General features: G+C 43.3%; 1 protein-coding gene across 1 annotated transcript; it reads right to left on the bottom strand.

Annotated features, from left to right (window-relative positions):
* Window positions 1-930: 930 nt before the first annotated feature.
* On the bottom strand, window positions 931-17,262 carry Plrg1 (pleiotropic regulator 1). Its single transcript, NM_021757.2, has 15 exons — window positions 17,161-17,262; window positions 16,065-16,171; window positions 14,480-14,622; window positions 13,847-13,900; window positions 13,316-13,406; window positions 12,634-12,721; window positions 8,193-8,294; window positions 7,367-7,459; window positions 6,022-6,171; window positions 5,774-5,875; window positions 4,969-5,071; window positions 4,034-4,142; window positions 2,479-2,618; window positions 1,901-2,094; window positions 931-1,110 (listed from the first exon to the last, which is right to left on the bottom strand). The coding sequence occupies exons 1-15, from the start codon at window positions 17,167-17,169 to the stop codon at window positions 1,051-1,053; spliced, it is 1,545 nt and encodes a 514-aa protein (NP_068525.1). The 5' UTR covers window positions 17,170-17,262; the 3' UTR covers window positions 931-1,050.
* Window positions 17,263-17,287: the final 25 nt, after the last annotated feature.

Raw genomic sequence — 17,287 nt, 5'->3', positions numbered from 1 at the left:
CTCTTGTGAGGCCCTGGTTTGATCTGCACTATGGCCAACAAACCAACCTAACCAAATAGGCTCACTTTAAGGTCAGTTCACATGCTTCTTGCTAGAAAATGTCCTCATGCCACCCAAGAATTATCAACAGCTATGCCTCTGAGTTCCCCCAGAACCACTGACCTGGTTTCAGCATTTTCCCAGCAAGCTAAGGCTGCAAGCCTCAGAGAATGCATACTTCTATCTTTTCTGGACCAGAACACATTGAAAACGTGGTAGAACAGATAAACCTTTCGGAGTAAGTCAGACTAAAAGCTCAATCACCACCTCTACCACCACCATCCCGACCACCACGTGTCTAGGTAGCTCAAGCTAACCTGGAACTCACTACACAGACTATGCTATCTCGAACTAACAGAGAACTACCTGCTTCTGCTTCATTAGTGCTGGGATTAAAAGCATGTACCTATCACTACCATGCCCAGAAAGAACTTCAATCCTTTAATCCCAAATTATCAGCCATTGTCTTAAATTTTCAAAGAACTGCCTAAAAAAATTTCCTCTCAAACATCCATTAGGATTTTTCTAACAGAATTATCAAAATAGGGGTTTCAGAAATGGTTAAGGACATTGACTGCTCTTCTAGAGGACCCAGGTTCCATCCCCAGCACCTACATTGTGGCTCACAACTATCTGTAACTCTGTTTTCAGGGATCTGACACCTTCTTCTGGTTTTCATGGGCACCAGGCACACACATTGTATACAGATGTACATCTAGGTGAAACACACACACACACACACACACACACACACACGCGCGCGCGCGCGCGCATCCATCCCTGCCAACATGGTGTTAGAATCAGCAAGGCTCAATAAGCCTGAGTTCTTTATATTTACATTTTACTACTAAAACTATAAACTGTTTATTTTAGAAATCAAACACAGGTGAGGGACATGGGGAGCAGTTTATTGTAAAATACAAAGCAGCCATGTTTTCTGCAAGTGAGCATCCATGAATGACTGGACATCCTCAGCAACACCAAGCTATGAACAGGACAGCCATGAGGACACTAAAATCTCTTTCTCTTGATAATTTCTGGTTTCCAGCTGACTGGGTGAGTTTCTTCTGTCTGAAAACAGAACAGTAAACAAAGTGTTATTTTATTAGTTTGTTTCCTTTCAACAAAAAGACCTGTCTCTGCTAAGTCACAGTATTCATCGGCAGGATGTGTTTAGGAGATCTGGAAGAATTTTAGAAACAGCTGACAAACTCCTGGCACTATCCAAGGTTAACAAGGGATAAATGGTTTACCACATGCTGGGTTGGATTTTCACCTAACGTCAGATTTCCATTTAGATATTATAGCAATACCACCACTGTAATTCTACATCTTGTTTCCACAGCAGTCTACTGTTTACCATGATTCATGTATCATTTTCCTTTCCGGTAACTGTATTGAGGAAGAACTGGACTTAAAAAGTAATGCTTTTATACTGATGTTTCTGCATCAATGAAACCACACAGAAGTCCCAAGATCACTATCCAGGTGAGGAACCCCAAAGTACTCGAGTGAGTCCCTTTCTTTCTGTAATCGAATGAGCAGTCCTTGCCAATTGGCATGCAGTTGTTTTACTTTAAAATGCACGTCAAAGGTGGGTGTGGTGGCTCATGCCAATAACCTCAGCTTCTGGGAGGCAGAGGCAAGAAGACAGCTTCAAGTTTAAGGTCAACTTAAGCTACAAAGTGAATTCTAGGCTAGAAAGGGATACCATGTGATACCGTGTCTCTAAATATAAAACATAAATTAAATTAAACTAAAAAGGAAGATAGGAAGATAGGTAGGTAGGTAGGTGGATGGATGGATGGACAGATGGATGGACGGACACATGGATAGATAGATATGGAAACTAAGAACTTACCGCAGTCTCATCCTCTCTGTAAACTTTAATGGTTTTATCAGCTTCAGCTGTTAGTAACCGACTTTCTGACCGATCAAAAGCACAAGCGAATATTCCTGATTCACTGTCCAAAGACCCAGGCTGTACAGCAGCATGAACGCGCTGAAAATTATAGCCAGTTCTCCAGTCCCAAAGGTGCATAGTGCCATTGTCAGCTGTAAAGGAACACGTAGTTATATTTCTATCCCTTCCACAGCTCATGGCCCATGATATAAACTTCACATCGGCAACACAAGGATGTGGAACACACACACACACTCAAATTCCCTAATATGGTTTTGTCTACTTTCATTTGTGTTTAATTCAGAATTATAGACCTGGAAAGGAACCATAACATTTAAAATCCAACTACACTTCGGGCAGTTACTAGCATAAGTCCCTACCTTTATCACATGGGAATGCAAAGATGTCTAAACAATGCAACAGGCTACCGTGGATCAGGAGAGTGCACTACAACATAGTGTGATGCTGTAGAGACTACCCTAACTCACTCACGACAACAGAAGGGCAAACGAAACACCATGAAAACCTTGTGTTACCTCCAGATACAAGTACTCCATCCGTATTGACTGCCAGCGTGTTAATAATTGCATTGTGCCCAGAGAGATTCTGAATGAAGCCTCCGTCAGGGAATTTCCACTGCTTTATGTTATCTGGAGAACCAGATGCAAATGTGTAACTGGAACAAAGATTGACAAGACTTAATGGGGAGTACAGTGCATCAAAGAAACTCGCAGCTTTAAAAATCCCTGTGTGCTCACTGGTCCCGACAGCCTCAGTAAAATGTTCCTGTTCATCACAGTACAAAATCATCACTGTATTCATTCCAAGTGCCACCAGCCTTGTCCGACTGCTGAAATACACGGACATCCCAGAGCGAAGTTTTGGTTTCTTCAGTGTGCTACACTAAACAACCAATGCACACACACACTGGGCACACTGCTACACTAACAACCAATGCACACACTCACTGGGCACACTGCTACACTAACAACCAATGCACACACTCACTGGGCACACTGCTACACTAACAACCAATGCACACACACACTGGGCACACTGCTACACTAACAACCAATGCACACACACACTGGGCACACTGCTACACTAACAACCAATGCACACACACTGGGCACACTGCTACACTAACAACCAATGCACACACTCACTGGGCACACTGCTACACTAAACAACCAATGCACACACACACTGGGCACACTGCTACACTAACAACCAATGCACACACTCACTGGGCACACTGCTACACTAACAACCAATGCACACACTCACTGGGCACACTGCTACACTAACAACCAATGCACACACTCACTGGGCACACTGCTACACTAACAACCAATGCACACACTCACTGGGCACACTGCTACACTAACAACCAATGCACACACTCACTGGGCACACTGCTACACTAACAACCAATGCACACACACACTGGGCACACTGCTACACTAACAACCAATGCACACAAACACTGGGCACACTGCTACACTAACAACCAATGCACACAAACACTGGGCAAAAAAAAATCTTGAAGAAAGGGAAAGAAGGAACGAGAGGGATGGCAAGAGAAAGAGGAAGGAAAGGGGACAAGAAAGGGAAGGAGAGGGGAGCGGCAGAGGGAGGAGCTGAGCATCAGGAGTGATGTACTGACGTCAGTGTGACCCGCCTTCTCTGCTAACTATGACCGCTGGGCTGATGGCTCTTCCTCCATTTCCTCCCGCACACTGATTTCTCCCTTAGGAATCTAACTCTTCTGTCTGTCTGCCAGGACACCATATGTGAAACAATCTAAGACAGGTAAAGGAGGTTCAGTGCCCTGTATGTCCTGAACACACCCAGACACTACTCTGACATGCCTACTCTGACATGCAGCTTTAACTGTGACTTGGCCTTATTTGTCACAGGTAGAGGGGCCATGCCCTTCATTCCAGATAGAACGTGAGGCAAGAGAGCAACAGATGGGATGAAAGTCTGTCCGCAAGGAGCACTGGCAGAAGGTGTGAAAACAGCCCCTCCTGGTGCTAGAGTTTCACTAAGACACAGACAAAGAAAAGCTAATCAGCACAACACACTTACTGTAGCGGATGTAAGACCACAGCCCTGACTGACTTCTTATGATTCGTCAATGTGACTCGTGTCTTTCCAGCCACCAGATCCCATAATCGTATTGTGGTATCGTGACTTCCTGTAATAAAGGCACCCAGACAGAATCCCCAAGTTAAAACACAACAAAACACAAAGAATTCGTCTGTATATATCTATACACTAAGTGAAAGTCCTACCACTGTAAATAATTTCCTCAAAGTCCTAAAACTACAGTTACTTTATATTTGGTTCTTTGCAACTTTTTGCCTGAGGCTCTAAAGAGTGGCTAAGAGCCCTGCCTTCTCTTCCTGCAGGCCTAGGTTAGATTCCAGCACCATACAGTGAGGAGAACCATCTGTAACTGCAGCTCCAGCGACTCCGACCCTTCCTTCTGACCTCTGTGGGCACCACATATATGCACCACATATATGCAGGCAAAGCATACAAGTCTAAAAACCCTATAAATAGCAAATAAAAACCAACATGCAATTTTAAACTCCAGTGGCAGGGAAGGAAACAAAATGAGTCTTTCTATCTTAATATTTCTAGTTAACAAAACAAACCAACTGAAGAATTAACTTCCAGTCGAAGTAAAGATCCACTGTCATTCAAGTAAGATTCAAACTAAAACGATGGACATGGGGTTCTAGAATGACACTTGACTGTATTTTATAGCAGTTTTCTAAACAGCATTAACAATGCCTAACATATCCTATAATACATAAAAAGCACAAGGTAAAAAATATAAAAAAGCAAAGCAAATAAAAAGAATCTTAGAAAACATCATGCAAGCCTGCATTTCAAACACCCATGATTAAGATACAAAGAGAAACTAGAGCATAAGTCGGAGGTGGGGGAGCTCACGGCGGCTGCAGAATGGCGCGCGATGCTTCTGGTATGGCAGTGGGTGGAGAAGCAGATCGTACCAGTAATAATTTGTGGCTCTGCAGCTTGGCATCTCACGGTAGCAACTGCATTTGTGTGTCCAGACAAAGTGTGCACACTGGCTTTAGTTCTCACATCCCAGATCTGTAAAAGTAAAATCAACATGATATGAAAAAGAACAGGCATTCGGATCTCAAAGCTCTAAGCTTGCCAAACCAGTGTGTCTGAACATCGTGAAGGAAATGCGCAAATGGAGGACAATGACCCATGTGCTATGGGGATACAGTGGCCAAGGCAGAAAGATCAGGACATTCATCTATCAGCTTGGTCCCAGATGGGACTAGAGAATTAAACAGCTAACAGGAAACCACCGTGAGAGTCTAGACCAGTGGTTCTCAAGCTTTCTAGTGCTGCAAACCTTTAACACAGTTTCTCACATTGCAGAGACTCCAACCATAAAGTTATTTTCATTGTTACTTCATAACTGCAATTCTGCTACTGTTAGGAAGCAGAGCATAAATATCTGTGTTTTCTCATGGTCTTAGGTGACCCCTGTGAAAGGGTTATTCTAACCCTAAAGGGATCACACCCCAGGTTGAGAACCACCAGCTGAGACTATGAGGCTGTCATTATGTCAACATGATTCAGGACATTAACGACAGTAAACACCGAACTGAAGAGCGATAGCAAACGAAGAAGTCACGAATCCCAAGGGACCAGGTGAGTGATAAGTCAAGAACCTGTTCTCCTAAAAACATAAAACAAAACAAAAACCCACTAATACCAAGTTTGAATATGAGAAGATACAGGACACCTAAAAAAACCACACAACCACATTTCATTTACCCGAGCAGTAGAATCTCGACTACAAGTGACCAGGACATCGATTGTTGGATGCAAATCCAGACCATACACTGCACTTAGATGGCCATGATAGTGCCGTATAACCTAAAAATAAAAGTGGAAAAGTTACAATTTCTAGCATCAGAAACATCAACAGTGCGGCCCGGAGATGCAGTGCCAAGGCAAAGAGCTAACATAGCCCTCAAAGGGCCGGCAGTGAATAAAAACAAGCTCGATGGCTCCAGGCTTACCTTGTTATATTCAAGATCCCAACACTTCACTTGTTTGTCTTCTCCACAAGAGAACAAGTAAGGGCTCCTCGTGCTCACAATCACACCGCGTACTGTGCTGATGTGGCCAGTCAATGACAGCTTTAATTTGCCACTGGCCAAGTCCCAAATCTGAAATCAAGTAATTGTTCTGCTTTATCCTGGTTACTTCCCCCACCAACATAATACACTGACATAACAATAAATGTATACAGGGGAAATCAAGTCTCTTTAAAATGATCCCTCTCCAAATAAAAGCAGGGGAAAAGGCACATTGAAGCTGGGTAAATATTTGCAGAATATGGCAAGGTTACTGTTCCCAATTCATAAAAGAACAAAAAAATACCGACAAAGCATCATTAACTGTACCAGAGAGAATGGCAACTTAATCCAGAAAATACCAAGGACAAAAATGTTAACCTCACTACATGTCTGCATGTCTGCTTAAAATCAGACCTCTGTCTGTTTCCAGTGGTCACATCCCTGCACTTGTCTGAAGTGCTACACGACAACAGATCAAGCATCAGCTCACCTACTTTGGAGATAAAGCTGCGCTCCCTGTACCAGCTCAGACTTTTGTCCTAACCTTGTAGTTATGAGGGTCTATCAAACTACAACACACAATACACAAAGAGCAGTCTAAACAAATGCGGGCTATCACAAGGAAAAACCATCAAACTAAAAACTTTGACGTTGAACAATAGGGAACAAGTTACAGAATTATCTGCACATTCTACTCATGTAAAATACTGAACTTTTCATAATAGGCCTTCAAGATGATGCTGGGTGAGAAAAACAAGATTCAAAATAAACTAGGGATTTCTCCCAGGCATGGTGGTGCACACTGCCTTTAACCCCAGCACTCCAGAGCCAGGTGGGTCTCTGTGGACTTAACATTAGCCTGGTCTATTCGGCAAGGTCAGTCCGGCTACAGTCACAGTGAGACCTAAAGCAATTTAAAAGCTGATTCTTAAGCAGTACATCCATGTACACACCGATAAAGGGTTAACAGTAGATACACTGGCACATCAACACCAACTTTCTAAACCCAGTCCACCTGACGCTCTAACTGCAGTACCAGTCTGGCTCTCAGAGAACTTTCCACCACACTTCTACAGAGAACTATGCTTTCATCCTGTCATCACAGAAAACATACTTCTGTAAGTTACACAGAACCAACAGTAGGCAGTTAACATGCTTACAAAACAAGTTTGAATGCCACTATGCAAACACGTATCGTTACTAGTATTGATGGTAAATTTTCCTGCATCAACAATACTGCTCTAGGGAGTAACTTATGAAAGACACCCAACATTCTCTTTATTACCTTTATAGTTCTGTCAGCAGATCCAGTAACGAACCACTGATTTCCAGGTTCCACAGCAATACACCGAACCCAGCCAAGATGCCCACTGATAACCTGTGTAACGAAAAGTGAGGTGGTTAGATTGATCCATACATTATCTAAAATGCACTCAATTTTAACCACAACCTGGACTTGAACCATCATCTTCAAAAACAGTTGTAGTTTGAGGATTATATTTTAGAGTGAGAAACATCACCTTCAATGAGTGAATGAATACTGAAAGTGTGGTGCAGCTATACGATGGAATACTACTAACCAGGAAAAAGGGATGCACTTTATCTCAAAATCAGAAAGGGAAGGACACCACTCTCCAGAAACATCTGCTGTCCACTTTGCATGTCATGGCGAAGTTAAGACCAAAGACATGCAGGTGTACTAACAGAATACAGATGAGCGGTTGCCAGGAGGGGAAGCGTGTATAACTATAGTAGGACAGGGATAAGGTGACATCATGATCACGCAGTGAGTACTCAGATCTCTATCTACTAAAATCCATCAGCCCCACACAGCAGGATGGATGGTACATGGGAAACAACCATGCAGGCCATCCATTTCCTGTCTATTTTGATCTGATGTATCTTGAGTCATTGTATAATTTATTACTGCTGAAGGACCACTGACCAAGGAAGCATCTTTCTAAGAAATGTCTCCTTCACGGCCACAGCAGGAACTCAGTTACCTGCTCTCCGCATGTGTGCTGCCTTCCACCGTATCCTGACACCCCAGCACAGTCCACACTGAAGCTCTCACCCCCACTCCTGGCTGATGGAAACACAGACCCACTTACCCTGTAGAGTTTCCACGGTGGGTGCCACTGGGGTTTGGGCATTGTAGGGGCTTTTTTAGCCATTAATGCAGAGTTCTTGGTATTGCTGGTCTCCATAATCATCTAGAGATACAGGCAGATGACACAACTATTACAGCTATCACACTGAAGGATTCAACCCACTAATTCAAAGATACAAATTGAAGGAGGATTTATGAATGGCTTTTTTTTTTTTTTATTAACTGGAGAGGAAGACAGCTAAAATACCTTTTAACTTAAAAAAAGAAATGTAATGCTTCATCAGAACTCTTTATGTTCGGAGAGAATTCTCAACTGAAGAATCTCAAATGGCTAAGAAGTACCTAAAGAAATGTTTAACATCCTTAGTCAACAGGGAAATGAAAATCAAAACAATCCTGAGATTCCACCTCACACCAGTCAGAATGGCTTAGATCAAAATCTCAGGTGACAGAACATGTTGGCAAGGATGTGGAGAAAGAGCGCACTCCTTCAGAGCTGGTGGGACTGCAGACTGGTACAACCATTCTGGAAATCAGTCTGGAGGTTCCTCAGAAAACTGGAAATAGTTCTACCTGAGGACCCAGCTATACCCCTCTTGGGCATATACCCAAAAGATGCCCCAACATATAAAAAAGACACGTGCTCCACTATGTTCATAGCAGCCTTATTTATAATAGCCAGAAGCTGGAAAGAACCCAGATGCCCTTCAACAGAGGAATGGATACAGAAAATGTGGTTCATTACACAATGGAATATTATTCAGCTACTAAAAATGAGAACATCATGAATTTTTGCAGGCAAATGGAGGGAACTACAAAATATCATCCTGAGTGAGGTAACCCAGACCCAAATGGACATGCATGATATATTCACTGATAAGTGGATATTTACAAAAAAGTTCAGAGTACTCATGAAATAACTCACAGAAGCTTAAGGAGAAGGAAGGTCCACGTGTGGATACCTGAAACCCACTTTGAAGGGAAACAAAATAATCATGAGAGACAGAGGAAGGGAGAGGGACCTGGGTGGGAAAGGGACGGGAGGAGAAAAGGGGGTGGGGCAAAATCAGGTGTGGGGGGAACAGGAGAGAAGCCCCGAGGGCCACAAGAATGAACTGAAAGACGCAGCAGTGGGGTGGAGGGTGGGAAGAGCCTCTAAAAAGCCCAGGAGACCTGGGATGTAAGAGGCTACTAGAACTCAACGGGGATGACACCGGCCGAAATGCTCAAGAGGGGGAGATGGAACCTAATGAGACCACCTTCTGTAGATAGACATGACCCGCAGTAAAGACAGTGGGCCACCCACCCATCTTCAAAATTTTTAACACAGAATTGTTCCTGTCTAAAAAATATGAAGGGACAAAAATGGAGCAGACTGAAAGAAAGGCCACCCAGTGACTGGCACAACTTGGGATCCATCCCATGTCCAGGCACCAAACCCTGACACTATTGCTAAAGCCATGTTTTACTTGCAGACGGGAGCCTGGCATGGCTGTCCTCCTAGAGGATCTACCAGCGACTGACTGAGACACATGTAGACACTAGAGCCAACCATTGGACTACAGGCGGGGGTCAATATGGAAGAGTTAGAGGAAGGACTAAGGAGCTGCAGGGGATGGCAACCCCATAGGAAGAACAACAGTGTCCTCTAACCTGGACCCCTCAGAGCTCCCAGAGACTAGGCCAAAAGGCAAGGAGCATACATGGGTGGCTAGGTGGCTCCAGGCACATGTGAAACAGAGTACTGCCTTGTCTGGCCTCAGTGGGAGAGGATGTCCTTATTCCTGTGGAAGCTAGATGCCCCAGGAGGAGGGATGCTGCTGGAGGGGAGCACCCTCTCAGAAGTGGGAGAGGGGGGTAAAAACTCGGGAAGCAGTACTGGGAAAGGGGGAAACTTTTGAAATGTAAATAAATGTTAATAAAAATTAAAAAGAAAAAGAAATTAAAAAAAACACCCAAGTAGACGGGTACTGCACTCTGAGTTCTGGAGTTCAAAACCCAACTAGCTGGCCAACTTTAGGCAAAAACTTGATAACCTCCGTTTATCTCTCATCCTTCTAACACAATAATTAAACACTATTTTAAAATATCTAGTAGCTGATACAAGCTGAGCATCCTTAACCCAAAAATTTAAACTTCCAAATGCTTCAAAAGCCATGCCTAATCTAGATTTCAGACCGATAGTGCACAAGAGTGAGTATGACCAGAACTCGATGTTAAGACCCTACTGCTGAGGACGCCGCACACCTGGGTTGCAAGACAGAGAAAGAGCTGGAACAGAAATGGAAACTCACCGTGCTAGCCAGCTTTCACAGCTGGAAGATGAGACAGGAGCTCTCAGTGGAGAAAAGGCATCAATGGGCCTACCCAGCTTCAACCTCTATGAACTTCAATACTAACTAGTCAGGTGGGATGTACCCATTATACAATAGTGGTACTACTGTCATAGGAGTATTTAACTGCTCTGTGCTTTGATTTTAGGCCTGCACCACAGGAGGGAAGCCATACATGGCACTATAAGCGTGGGTGAAAACATATGGCTAGAAGTCTTCTAACTATCTATCTCTATACCCATAGACCAATGCTAGTGCTGGAAGTAATGAGTGGGATGTCTTTGGAGGTCACAGTCACAAACGCAGAGACCCATGGCTGTCTAAGTGCAGAACACAGGCAACAGTTGGGTGCTCAGCACTGACCACACGTCCACAGCAGCTCCTCTAAGGCTCAGCGAGCACTGTGGAAGACAAAGTGGAAGGACAAACGACAGACAGATGCCGTTTTTGAGCCTAACACAAGTGAAATCTTGAACTCACAGGTGCTGCAGGAACCTGCACTAGGCCTACACAAGACTAACCCCATCAACTAGGGTGTGGATGGGGAGGGGAACATGGGGCTGACCCTCAAATGGCTAGTCCTAAGCCCATAGTCTATTCACAGCCTGGTTAGACCAAATGGGCCACTAAACAAAACAAAACAAACCTAGAAATGGAAAAGGGATTTGTAGAAGGGAGGGAAGACTGAGGGTGGGAGGTAAGAGCAACCAGAACACACTTTTTACATGTATGAAATGTCAAAGAAGACATGCAATTAATTTAAAAATGTGTATATCAATATTCCGTGCAAAAAACCCTAAAATCTAATCTAAAACACTTGTAGTCCTAAGCACTTTAAATAAAGAATGCTCAACTAAAGAATCTACCATTAACATCACTTCATTAATTCAAAACTACACTGAAACCTATGAAATTCTACCCTTAGCAGGTGTTAACCGGGCCAGCGCATGTGGCTTAGTTGGTAGACTGCTTGCCTAGCATCCGTGAAGATCTGGGTTTATCTCCAGCCTGCAATTTGAGCAATCAGGAGGTGGAGGTCAGTTCAAGGTTAGCTCAGATACAAGAGTGAAGGCTACATGAGACCCTAATCCTCAAGAAACTTAAATTCTATCCTAAGGGAGCAGAAAGCCTAAACAGAGATCTGCTCTGAAATGTGGTGTGGGGTCTGACGGCCAAATGAGCTCCATCCCTACGCAAGTAAAGCCAGGGCTCATTCAAGGGGCTGCACAGAGGTAGCGCTCAACTGCAACCATACACCAACCCAACCAGACATCAGTGCACGCCCAAAGCAACATGAACCCACCCCACACAAGGTTCAGATAACACTCCCTGCAGTGTGTGTGTCCGTCTCTGTGTGTGCTGGATGCTATTACTAGTGTGGCATTTTCCTCTTAACTGTAGTAAGGAAAAGTAGCTTAAAGAAATAAACCAATTCACTGGCAGCAATAAAAGCAACATAAGAACCTAGAGACAGGCCCTGCTCAAGATGAAAAATATCCCAGTACTATAAAGATGATTTCCTTAAAACTATTTTGTGTGTGCATGTGCAGGTCAGAAAATGTCAGGTGTTCTGTTCCATCACCACTCTTGACTCTTTAACAAAGGGATTCAGTGAGCCTGAAGCTAAGGATTTCCCTTTCCAGCTGAGCTGGCTGGCCACTGTTCTCTGGCCAAGGTTCCAGAGAACCTTGCCACACCTACTTTGACTGCCCCGCGCCATCACTGCTGGAGTTACACACAGCCACACACAGCCTCTCTGTGGTGCTGGGGATTGACCTCTGGTCCTTGTGCTTGCAGTGTGTGCTCTTAACTGACTGAACTGTTTCCCAGCCCCATCCCTTGTTCTTCTGAGAGTGAATAGCAACTACCATGATCACAGTATCGTCATTTACAAACCCACTATTTATATTGTGGGAATCTAAAAAAAATAGCAACTTACCAAAACCATGTGTTTAGGGCTATGAAATGCTAAGGACTAACCCAGGCTGCTATTTTTATTAACAGATCCCAGGACAGTACTGATTTCAGTATCCATGTAAGACTTAAGATAAAAGAGGAATCATGTTCCTAGAGCTAGAAATCTGCCACTTTTTGACCCAGGAGACTTACAGAATTCATTGCTGTGGGCTGGGAACGGTCAGAAGCCCCTGGGTGTCGGTATTCACTTCCAGCAGGCGCAGTCCGATTTGCATCAACTCTGCAGAACAGAGATCAAGAATAACCACTCAGCACATCCCTAGTTATGGAATCTGCACAAACTCTCTTTTAAGAATTCTGTGAGCCACCTCAGTCAGTTAAGTGCTTGCTGTTCTAAGCAGGAGGAGTTCAATTCCCAGAACCTTTGTTTTAAAAAAAAGAAAAAAAAGAAAAAGCATGGTGACACATGCTGGTGACCCTAGCATTGGAGACAAAACAGGCACATGGCCAGGGCCAGCTAGCCAAGCCTACTTGCTGAGTTCCAGGTCAGTAAAAGACCCTAAATAAAAAATGGTGGGAGTGTTAAAATGGTAGTGTGGGTAAAGGCATGCTATATATGCCTGAGTTCAATCCCTGAACTTACAGTAGAAGGAGAACCAATTCCCAGAAGCTGTCTTTTTATTTACACATGAGCACTGAGGTTCACACCCACCCCCACCCCCACCCACTGTAACCACCCCCACACACAGGTTTTCTTTTTAAAGGTAGACAGGTAGCATCTGGATTCCACATTTTACATGTTAACAAGAAAACAAAGCAAACCAAAACAACAACCTGCAAATGCTGAAAATCTATGTAATCTTCCCAGGCATACCTGGTCTGAGACGGTAACGCCACAGCTAAGGACTGTGCGGCTGACTCGCTTGGCATTCTTTGGATCTTAGTATCAGCAGTCAAGGCAACACCTGTATAGAACAACCTTCATTACATTCGGCTTGATGTTGCTTTTAATTTCTTATAATAATTTCAGGTTAATACACAGATCAAATTTGACGGAACACATATAGCTTTGTATCAAAAGCAACCCAAGACAATAAAGATATTTTCCTATTGATTCAGACAGTACGTTCATAGCAAACAGTAGTCACTCAAACATTAACAGAATACTTCCAAGAGTAAATTAAGTTACTATAAGAAGTACTCAATGCCTGTGTGTTATACAAATAAAAGGCTTTTTGCCCTCTATCTAATTATACTTGCTTCCTTCGTGCTAACCTGTCTACGCATGCACACACACATGCACACACACACATGCACACACACATACATCCTCTTCCATTTAGGTACCTGCACAACTGTCTAAGGCACACTGTCTACACATCTGTGCAACCTTACTGTCACCTACCAGGTCCTGGTGGATATGGATGTGTACCTGTCACCAAATATTCAACATCTTGTCCTAAAAATAAATAAATAAATAAAATCATTGCCAATGAATTTACCTTTATTAACGTACTGCCTTTTAAAAGGTATTATAAATATTAACTCAAGTTTTCCGTTCCACCTCTACAGAAGCCTCAGAAAGGCAGGGAGTTGATGGTTCTGCCTGTAAACTGTTAACAGGCAGATCATGTGCTTCCACCGAGCCATGCTGGGAACAGGACCCCCCCCCCCCAACTGACAACCTACTCTAGCTTTCTTCACAGTAAATAGTTGCACATGGAATATTAGATTCTCTTTGTTCATTATAATTTCATCTTTCCAAAATAAAGACCTCACAGATGGTCTCCCCACAGGTTAGGAATCAACTTCAGTTTTTCCCTGTAGACTCCACTGTAATCTTGTCTACCTCCTAAGAACCATAATCATACATTCTGCTTTCTAGTAAAAGTCATCACCTAAGCATCTTAATTACTACTCCGATGAGTTCATCAAAACTTCCACCATAGCAACAACAAATAAGCAGTCCCCCCACAGTGAGGCACTAAGGAAACGTTTTCTATTTTAAAACTCCACTTGTAAACCTCATGGTTTTCACCTTGATTGGCAGGATACTGCTTATGAGGATATGAATCTGGTGCGTTTTGAGGTCCCTTCTCCTTAAGATTCTCTTTTGAAGTAGGCATATGCAGCACAGGGCCATACTCATTACGAAGCTTGATTGCCATTTTCCGCTTGTGACTATTTAAAAATCATAAACATGAAATGCATCCTTAAATATTAGAAACACATCACCAATGAAAATATTCAGTTAGCAGAACACAAGTACAGAAAGAGATACTGTATTCCAACTCACAGATCCAGGATGTTTTTCAAGTTAACTAGTATTTTAACAAATATGAAATTTCAAAATGTATTTCTATACCATATGTATTTACTTTACCTCACAATCTACCATACAGTAGTCATTTAATCCAAAGCAGGACCATAGTTTGCAGCTGAATAAACACAAAACCTTTTTCAATGAGGTCTCAAGGGTCCAAGTAAATTAAAGACATACATAAACTAATATATCTTTTAAAAAAAACCTTTAAATGTCTGAATATAGTAAAATTTGTATAGACACCTTTATTAGTAATCTAAAAAGTCAGACCCAATGAAAGCACTAAATTAGCTCTGCATTTTAAAGATAAATGTACTTATATTACTTAAAAAGATAATCCACCTTAAAAATTAAATATAAATGCAAATGAGGGGAATTAAGTAGATTATAAAGAAAAAGCAAAGGACAGAGAAAGGCACTGCATACAACACAATCCCAGACTAGGATTGGTGAGAACCAAGAGTATGCCACTTAGAAGTCTTCACTGTACCAAGGAGCACAGATGGGAGAAGAGATACTGGCCAAGAACAATTTCAGCACAACGAGAGTCTGAGAGCAGGAAGCTAAAAGCATGCACAAAGTGATGCACTAGAAATACGATAACGTGACAGGAATGCCCCTAATTACTGGGTACTAGCTACTTTTCTATTGCTGTGGCAAACACCATAATTGAGGTAATTTAGAGAAGAAAGTATTAATTTGGGGGTCATGGTTTAAGAGGCTAGAGTCCTTGACCATCAGAGTAGGGAGCATGAGAGCAGACAGGCAAGCATGGTATTGGAGCAGCAGCTGAGCGCTTACGTCTGATTCACAAGCATGATGTGGGGGTTGTTGGGGGAGGGAGGGAGGTAAGGGAGGAAAGAGGGGGGGAGAAAAGGAGCAATAGATAGGGGAGCTAACTGGGAATGGTGTAGGTTTCTGAAATCTTACAGCTTATCCCCAATGACACACCTCCTCTAACCCTTCCAAAACAGTTCCACCAACAGAGACCAAGCATTTAAATACATGAAACTATGGAGGCCATTCTCTTTCAAATCATCACACTGGGTATCTGTAAACTATAATTAGATTTTTAAAATAGACAAGAGTTATTGTCTGTCTGGCCAGAGCTCAAGAGACAACACACAAAAATAAGCAAAATGAGTTAATGCTATTTGTATTATGATGAAAAGACACTCGCTACTGCCCAAGTATCCTGTGTCTGCATTTTTAAGACCTTTCAAAGTCACCTCCTCTCTGTCACTTTGCGCTCTTCTATCAATATAAAATACTTTAGCAACTGAAAAGGAATAGAACTTACCTCTCTTCATCCAAAGGCACAGGTTTTCCATTATCAGCCACAAACATGTCATGGGTCCTCTTCAATGACCTGAACACTAGTGTGTGCACAGAATGCTTCTGTACCTCCTGTAAAGAGACAATCAAGATCACACATCTAGCTAGAAGAGACCCATACGCTCTAATCAACATTAGATTCATTACGCACTTTACATGCTAAATACATAAAGGCTAACACTCCTCAGTAACTGTGACAAACTACAGCAGCCAACAACAAAGATGAGAAAGCTCCTGTCTGGTCAGAGTTCAAGAGACAACACACAAAAATAAGCAAAATAATTCCACATTTTGGAGGGTTCGATGGGGTGACTCAGAGGGGAAAAAAGAATTGCTAGATATAATCAAGAAAGGTTCTCTCTGGTGACAGGTAAGCAGAGAGGGAGACAGCCTTACAAAGAATAGAGGTTCAAACAGTGCAAGCTCTGGGAGATGCCACTGCGAAGACGTTCATATAATTCAGAACTGCAGCAGTTGTGAATGCTGCGGGAGTGTGGGTTCCGAAGGTCGGTGGGGTTTAGGCCTCTGCCATCACCAACATTTAACACTGGGACAGAAAGCAGCACTGAACTACATTCCTTCAATGTGTTCGTTAATCGTAAGCACTTGGAAGCTATAGAATTCGTCCAGGCAAAAGATGTTGGGCTAGATTAGGAGGACTGCAGTGGATCTGGAACGCAGTGGGTGGGAATAAGAAACGTTTGGGATACGCAAGAACAAACAAAATCAAGCACGGCAAGCTTTAATGGGGTAGAGATGAAATAACTGTGAAACTGACAAGACAGCACGGACTAGCATCCCAGCCAAGGTGGGAGCATCAGAAGCCCCGCCTCCCAGGAAAGGGCCAGATGCCAACAACACACCGACTGCAAGATTCCTTCAGGCTTCCCGCCGACTGAACCTCGGATTCGGGATGTCATCGGCCTTCCTCCCACCCCGACAGCCCAAGACCACCAGTTTTGGCTACAGTTCGCTTCCCCAGATTCCCAGTACTTTCATCCTACTTCCGTGGGCAAAGCTCCAAAGACAAACGACTCCCGAGTGCCCGAGCGTTACTTTACCTCCACCATGTCGCCGCCGTTTAGTCTACCCGTTCAGCAGCGAAGAAACTCCAAATGCTCGACGCAGAAATCGCCGCCACTATTCTGCCGCTCCTTCCGGAGATTGGGGCCTGTCGCCGGACGTGAC

This window comes from Rattus norvegicus, chromosome 2 (assembly GCF_036323735.1).
Source record: "Rattus norvegicus strain BN/NHsdMcwi chromosome 2, GRCr8, whole genome shotgun sequence".
Taxonomy (NCBI): domain Eukaryota; kingdom Metazoa; phylum Chordata; class Mammalia; order Rodentia; family Muridae; genus Rattus; species Rattus norvegicus.
This window is presented reverse-complemented; position numbering and strand designations above follow the sequence as displayed.